The following is an 8,032-nucleotide window of genomic DNA, read 5'->3' as shown; positions in this document are numbered from 1 at the left end:
GAGCGGGGAGGCCAGCACTCGCTGCCTGGGAAGAGCAGAGGTTGGAATCCCTTACCTCTAGCTTGGGAGGACTCACCCTTAGCCCGAGCATTACTTAAGGGACTGGGCCACGCGTGTCGTTTCTCCTACACTCATTCCTTACGGCGAAACCAGATAGGCAAACCCGTTGGACAGATACTACCATAACAACACCATGTGGTTCTTATTTTCAATGCAGATTTCCGCAGAGTGATTGTAAGTTAGGTGGAAACTTCAGGTTTCTAGGTTCAGAGCACGTTATGCAAGGGAAAGTTGTCTGGGAAAACCAAGCCGACCCATCCTGGGGCTGCAGGTGAGCCATGCTTCACCTGGCATTTCCACACTCGGCCTCAGCCACCAGAGCCAGAAGTGCAGCAGCCCCGCCCTCTCTGTCCATGACCAACTGCCCTTCTCGGGCCCACCTGCCAAGGTGGCTCAGGAGGGAGCATTCCGGCCCAAAACTCAGTGGAGTGATGGGAAATAGCTGAATGTCAATAATCAAGAGTCTGGAGTCAGGGGTGATATGGATGAACAAAGAAACGAATTCAGTGACTCACAGATCATCTCAGCTCTTCCACAGGCTGTCCCAGCAGGTCTGTCCCAAGGGTCCCAGACGCTGCTTCCTGTATTGGTTACATCAGAATCACCTGTGGAGCTGACAGTGTTTTGTTGTTGTTACACCCATACCTGGAGCTTCTGCTTCAGGAAGTCTGGGTGGGTGGGTGTTTTTAAGTGATTCTGATGGGTGGCTCTCAGCCCTGTGGCTTTATAGGGGAGGAAATACTCAGAGAGTGAGCCATGTGAGGTCGCTCAGCGTAAGGTGGCTTCGTGATGCTGGAGCACCCGCTGGCTCTGCGATTCTGGGCGTGGCCCCTGGTGTCCAGGTCAGTGGCGCCATCCTGGCACCGAGCTGGACAGAGTGTAAAATACTCTTCCATCTGCCTCAGGAGCATTTCTCCTCCCTTACACCATCATGGCCATTTTTGGGGGGATCCCGCTCTTCTACATGGAGCTCGCGCTGGGCCAGTACCACCGAAACGGATGCATTTCAATATGGAGGAAAATCTGCCCGATTTTCAAAGGTAACGGAGAGGCTGAGGGAGCGGGTGTTCCCAGGAAGTGGTGTCCTCCGTCAGTGGGGGGCAGCGGGGGGCCTCTGGGAGCAGTGAAGCCTTCGGTCACCCTGGGAGGTAACTGGAGTAGAGTAGCTAAGCTTTTGTCTGCTCGGGTGGTATGAGATGGTTAAAGGGAAACAGAATAAATGACAATGTACACGACATAGAAAACATGCTAAAGCTTTTACAGCACACACATGTTCGGAGACATGTAACCTTGCACATACGTATACGTCCTTTACCCCAGTGCCACTTTCCCACCACCTTCTGAGTCTTTGGGGAATGTGATGAGTGGCAGCCCCCTTCTCCCAGCCTCCTCCCCACCGTCCCCCATGCAGTGCCCTCGATGCCCTGTTTCAGCCTTTCACGGTGGGGCTGCCTCTTACACTGGCCTCCCTCCCCCTCTGTCCCAGGGATCGGTTACGCCATCTGCATCATTGCCTTTTACATCGCCTCCTACTACAACACCATCATGGCCTGGGCGCTCTACTACCTCATCTCCTCCTTCACCGACCAGCTGCCCTGGACCAGCTGCAAGAACTCCTGGAACACCGGCAACTGCACCAACTACTTCTCGGAGGACAACATCACCTGGACACTCCACTCCACGTCCCCCGCGGAGGAATTCTACACGTGAGTGCCTGCAAGTGAGGGCGCGGTCTGTGGAGGGCAGGCCACAGCCCTGGGGCCTGGCTTCTGTGAAGGGAGGCCCAGGCAGGGGTGGCCTCCCTCAGTCCAGATCTGGAGTCCCCCAACTCCATAACCTGGCCCGCTGTGCCATCTGGCCTTTTCCGATGTGCCATGCCAGGTGGCTCCAACGTGCCCAGGACGATCCCCACCTTCATGTTCCAAAATGACGCCCCACTTCAAAACCGCCCTTCTTCCTGGGCCCTCCTCTCAGGCGGTGTCATAGGATCCCAGCCTCTGACACTTTGAAACTATTCACACAGTTCCTGGTCTCATGTGTTCACTGTGTAAGGGGGACCTACCCCCTGGAAGAAGATGCCTGGAGTAGGGAGTATTCTGTAAGGCTGGGATTCCGGGCGATGGCCAGGGAGGCTGCCTTTGAGCTGAGCACGTCTCTCAGGGTTGGTTGCCTGAAGAATATGCTAGTCCCTCCTTCCTGTTGGGCAGAGCCAATCCCAGCTTTTTTTTTTTTTTTTTTTTAATCCTTGCCCCAGGATATTTTTCCCATTGATTTTTTAGAGAGAATGGAAGGGAGAGGGGAGAGAGAAATATCGATGTGAGAGAGACACATCGGTTAGTTGCCTCCTGCATGCGCCCTAACTGGGGCTGGGAATCAAACCTGCAACCCAGGTACATGCCCTTGAGTGCGAAACCCTTCGGTGTGTGGGCCAACGCTCTAACCACTGGGAACACTGGCCAGGGCCAATCCCAGCTCTTGCTGAGGCTTAGTGACCACTTGGTGCTTGCAGTGCAGTGTCCATGTCGTCTCTCTCTCTTTTTCTCTCTCTTTTTGTGAGACCTTTTAGCTTAAAAAATATATTTTTTAATTGATTTTTTAAATTTTAGAAAGAGAGGAAAGGAGAGGGAGAGATAGAAATATTGATGAAAGAGAAATATCAACATCCATCAGCTGCCTCCTGAATGCCCTCTGCTGGGGATGTGCCCTAAGCAGGAATCAAACTGGCAACCTCTTGCTGCATGGCCGATGCTCAACCACTGAGCCACACTGGCCAGGCCCATGTCGTCCTGGCTCCTCCTCCAGGTATCATGATGCTGTGCTCAGGTCACTGTTCGGACCATCTCCCAGGCCTTTCTTCCTCTTTCACTCCAGGCGCCACGTCCTGCAGATCCACCGGTCTAAGGGGCTGCAGGACCTGGGGGGCGTCAGCTGGCAGCTTGCCCTCTGCATCATGCTCATCTTCACTATTATCTACTTTAGCATCTGGAAAGGCGTCAAAACATCTGGAAAGGTAAGGAGGACTCCGCTGCTCCGGGCCTGCCAGGGGGCCCCAGGGGATCTCCAACTCAGAACTCGGTGGGCCAGACAGCCACAGACAGACGGGCATTGTCTCCTTCTACACCAGACACATCCCATGATGCTCAGTCTCTCTCCACCAAATGTTAGAAGGTTCTAGAAATGGGCCACTTCCAAGGACCATTACATGCTTTAAAAATTTTTTCTTTAACCCCCTGGTAGCGTCACAATTAATAATAGTGGCAAAAAATTATTGAAAAGCCCTGGTGGACCTTGCTCAGTGGCTACTTGACTGTTTCCTGCTAGATTCTTACCCCACTTACAGGTGGGGAGTGGGTTTGGAGGTAGATCAGGTCCCTGTCTGATTCCGAAGGCTGTGACCAGCCTGCCCCAGCACCCGGCCTCCTACAATCACAGAGAAAAGGAAAGGGGTAGATCTCCTCTCTTGAAGGTTTTCAAGAATAAAAGACACCAACATCCACGTGGTGATAACCTGTCTTCCCGTCCTCACAGGTGGTGTGGGTGACAGCCACCTTCCCTTACATCATCCTTTTGGTCCTGCTGGTGAGGGGGGCCACCCTCCCCGGAGCCTGGAGGGGTGTTCTCTTCTACTTGAAGCCCAACTGGCAGAAACTCCTGGAGACAAGGGTAAGACAATGAGGAAAACCATGTGCATCTCTCTGTCGTTTTACTAATTGAAACTAACCCTCCCAATAGGACAGTAGCAACAACGCAAATGTGGGTTCGGTGGCAAGTCTGCAGTGATGCTTTCCATCAGGAATACACGCAGGAAAAGTACAGTTGAGGTCACTGGTTTGGTCTGTGCCCACATGGCAGAAGGGAAACCGCATCTGTTGGCGCTGGCTGTGTGGCCATCCCTGGAACAAGCCTGGAGAGCTGCTAATCGGTGTCTGCGCACAGCCACGGCGGGGGGCAGGAGACACTGGCCCCGCCGGCACCCCACCTCGGCCCAGGGCCCGGCCCTCACCCTTCCTCTGCTGTGTTCCAGGTGTGGGTGGATGCTGCCGCTCAGATCTTCTTTTCTCTCGGTCCTGGCTTTGGGGTCTTACTGGCTTTTGCTAGCTACAACAAGTTCAACAACAACTGTTACCAGTGAGTATCGGGGCCCCCCAAACAAAGCTTAAAAGTGGGGTGAGTGTAGGTCAGCCGATATGGAGGAAGGTGATCGAACCAATGGCCTCCAACCTGGCTGGGCTCAGGCCAGGTTGACACTCTGACCCTCAGGGGTGCCACAGGTCCCTGATCAACTCGCCCTTAGCCAGAGCCTCACCCGGGCCCACTCAGGGGCTGAGAGAGGCCCCAGGCCACTTCCATTCTGTGAGTCTCTGTATATTTAAAAAAATGATTTAAGAAATTCTAAAGCAGGTTTACAAAAAATTGCAACAGGCACTAAATGTTTATATTTGACTTCTTGTATTTAACAACACAATTATAATGTGATCATTTGTTTATGTATATAGACACAAAATGTATAATGATTGAGCAATATTTTTTCCTTTTTTGTTTTTTGTTTTGTTACTCCTCACCCAAGGATATTTTTTCCATTGATTTTTTTAGAGTGGAAGGGAGTGGGGTGGAGAGAGAGAGAGAGAATGAGAGGGAGAGAGAGAGAAATCGATTTGTTGCCTCCCACACTCGCCCCAACGAGGGGCCTGGATCAAACCTGCAACCCAGACACATGCCCTTGACCGGGAATTGAACTCTTGATCTTTCGGTGCGCAGGCCGATGCTCTAATCACTGAGACACACCAGGCAGGGCTGACTGAACTATTTTGACCAACACGAAACACCATCATTTTTATGGTAAAATTTTATTTCAGAAATGTTGATAAAATAAAGTATTGCACCAATTATGATTTAAATATCACTCACCATCTTTAGAGTTGACTTTGTTTTAATGTTCTATCACAGATGGCAAGGTGCAGCAATCAAATTATGCTACTCATAATTACAGAACTAATTAAAAAAATAAAAAGGAATCCACACACGCCCGAGCAATGTGGCCTTGCGTTGGGACACCGGCCGGAAGTCCTACGACGAGGTCTTCTATTTCAAGTGTCAGGGTGTCACTGTGGCCGTCTTGTCACCTCAGTGGCACATGATGCAAAAGCCTAAATCTGAGCGCTTCACAAATGGGAGGCCAAGGTGTCCTTCGGCCCCCACCTAACCCAGGCCCTGCTTCAGAGCAAACCTTGTTTGAAACCGAGGTCTGTGCTGTGCTGGTTCACATCAGGGCGGTATTTTGAAACCACCCTGAACAGCTGTCCTCCCTGCCACGCGTGATGATAAGGGCAGCTTGTGCTTCACGGCTGGTCCAACAGTCTGAGAGGCCGGGCGCTGGGAGGGGGAAGGGACACCAGGTCGGGCTCGGTCCCTGTGAGCTCTGCCCGCTCACCCTTGCCGCACCCCGAGACAGATGCTCCTCAGACTCCTGACCTGGACATGTCTCAGCCCCCTGGGGTTTTCTGCTCCAGGGACGCCCTGGTGACCAGCCTGGTGAACTGCATGACGAGCTTCGTTTCGGGATTTGTCATTTTCACGGTGCTTGGCTACATGGCTGAGATGCGGAAGGAAGACGTGTCCGAGGTGGCCAAAGACGCAGGTGGGGCCTCGTTCCATTCAGGTCCCGTGTTCCCATGGAATTGCTTTGCTGCTCTTTGGGGCTTTTCAATACCTAACATTTGAATGATTTCTAAATGTTTTATTTTGTTTAATTTTTCAAAGATCTTAAAGAAATGTAATGCCTTGGAGATCTCAACCCTTTCCCGGTGTTCAGGCCATGGTGGGGGTGGGGCAGCTCCCTGGACACCCCGTACTGGGGCCTTGAATACACTATGGGCTCCCCCTCCCGCTCTGTCTCAGGCCCCAGCCTCCTCTTCATCACATACGCAGAAGCCATCGCCAACATGCCCGCGTCCACCTTCTTTGCCATCATCTTCTTCTTGATGTTGATCACACTGGGCTTGGATAGCACGGTGAGTGGATGGGGAGGGAAGGATGGAGAGGAGAGGGGACAGGAGGAGGTGGAGGAAGGGGAGTGGAAAGAGGAAGTTATACCCGTTCCCTCCCATCCTGCCCCCGCGCGCCCCCCCTTCCCTCTCTCCCCTCCCCCTCCGCCAGGTGGTGTTGGCTGCCCCCTCCTGGTGCTCCCCCATCCCCTAATTCACTCCTCCTTGACTGTGCTTACCACCCTCTAGTACCTTAGAGAGTCATGGATGGGGTGACTGGGTGTATATCCACAGGCCAGGGGCTCCGCCTACGTGAGCTGCTATCACTGTGCACGGTCCCATGACCTGATGGCAGCAGCAAAAGGCCAGGGCAAGATCGCCTGCGTCTCAGTGCCCTGCCGCCCACATCCGGCTCCGGGCCTTGCACTTAGCGTGGACTGAGCCTGGGCTTTGAGTTGGCGTTTCTGGTGCAGCCAAAGGCTCCCCAAGAGACCTCCCCTCAAGAGTCCTCTCCACGGGCTGTGTTTTCCTTCCTTCATGTCCTCAGGGATGGGCCATGAAGGACTGTAAACAGGAAAAGGTAGTTGCAGTGAGGGCTGCTGATCATGAGCAGCTTGACGGGTTGCTCGCTGGTCTTAACCCCGCCCTCCCGTTCACCGTCCTGGAAGGTGACAGCTTTGTGCCAAAGTTCCCCCCCAACCCCCCCGTGACCATGTGTGCGTGCCCCTCAGTTTGCAGGCTTGGAGGGGGTGATCACGGCGGTGCTGGATGAGTTTCCGCATGTCTGGTCCAAGCGCCGGGAGCTGTTGGTGCTGGGTGTGGTCGCGACCTGCTTCTTCGGGTCCCTGTTCACCCTGACCTTTGTGAGTATCCCACCCCTCGGCTCTGAGTCAGCGCCCCGAGGGCAGGAGGACGAACGCTCCCAGAAGCCATTCCTTCCTCCCATCCCACATGGTGCCCTGGCTCTGGGGCCAAAGCGGGGAGAGGGGAGGCTGATGAAAAGCTTGTCATCAAAGATCAAAAGAAAAGTTGTTTCTAGTGGCGTCTGTCCGGAGAATCCAGAGACTCTTGGCATGTTCCAGTCGCTCCAGCTAGATTTCGGGCATGGCAGCACATCGGGAGAAAAAGGAAGATGTGCTCTCCCAGTGTATCCCCAGCCCCTTGGGCTGCTTTTGTGGCGATATTGCCCCGATGCCCGGATGTGCAGAGCATCTGGAGGCTGGCGTCTCAGGTTTGCGATGTCACCTGGTCTCCTCCGGAGAACTTGCAATGATGAAGATGTCAGATCCCCTCCAGTGATTTTTTTTATTTTTAGCTGAAGCAAATACTGTAAAACAGACATCAGATAAGTACCCACAGATTTCCTAAGTTTGTGTCCTATCTCAAGGCAGATTTTGCTGATATGAATCTTCAAGCCACGACCCAGTGTCTGTGGAGCTTCGATAGTGCTGGGAGCCTGAGCAGAACCCGAGGGACGTATGAGTTAGGGCGGAAGGTGTGACCCATGTACTCGGTGGGTCTGGCATTGTGAAATCTCCCAGATTCAGAGAGGAAGGGAGAAGGAGAGATAGACACATCAGTGATGAGAGAGAATCATTGCTGGGCTGCCTCCTGCACGCCCCTCACTGGGGATCAAGCCCACAACCCGGGCATGTGCCCTGACCAGGACCAGGAATCGAACCGTGACCTTCTGGTTCATAGGTCGATGCTCAACCACTGAGCCACACCGGCAGGGCCCAGATTCAGTCTTTAGGGGCCGGGATTCTCTAAGGTAGAGTATACACTGTAGGTGCTCGGGAAATTGAAGAAAGTTGAAAATAGATCAAGGCCCTTTTGAGTTTGTTTCTTTTCTTTCTTTTTTTTTTTTTAATTAAATCTTTATTGTTCAGATTTGTTACATTTTGTTACATTTGTCCCCTCATAACTCCCATCCTCCCAGTTCCCGCCCCACCCCCCGCCCCTCCTCCCCACCCACCGTCACCATCCTC

General features: G+C 53.1%; 1 protein-coding gene across 1 annotated transcript in view; it reads left to right on the top strand.

The window, feature by feature from the left end:
• The window catches only part of SLC6A4 (solute carrier family 6 (neurotransmitter transporter), member 4), a 31,682-nt gene that overhangs the window by 9,808 nt on the left and 13,842 nt on the right, over positions 1-8,032 (top strand). The window contains 8 exon segments of the mRNA XM_006779650.2: positions 966-1,100; positions 1,547-1,766; positions 2,932-3,070; positions 3,589-3,723; positions 4,085-4,188; positions 5,571-5,698; positions 5,959-6,071; positions 6,776-6,907. Of these exon segments, the coding sequence (XP_006779713.1) occupies positions 966-1,100; positions 1,547-1,766; positions 2,932-3,070; positions 3,589-3,723; positions 4,085-4,188; positions 5,571-5,698; positions 5,959-6,071; positions 6,776-6,907 (1,106 nt within the window).

Source organism: Myotis davidii, unplaced genomic scaffold (assembly GCF_000327345.1).
Source record: "Myotis davidii unplaced genomic scaffold, ASM32734v1 scaffold363, whole genome shotgun sequence".
NCBI classification, from domain to species: domain Eukaryota; kingdom Metazoa; phylum Chordata; class Mammalia; order Chiroptera; family Vespertilionidae; genus Myotis; species Myotis davidii.
Note: the sequence above shows the minus strand (reverse complement) of the source record. Positions and strands in the feature narration are given on the sequence as shown.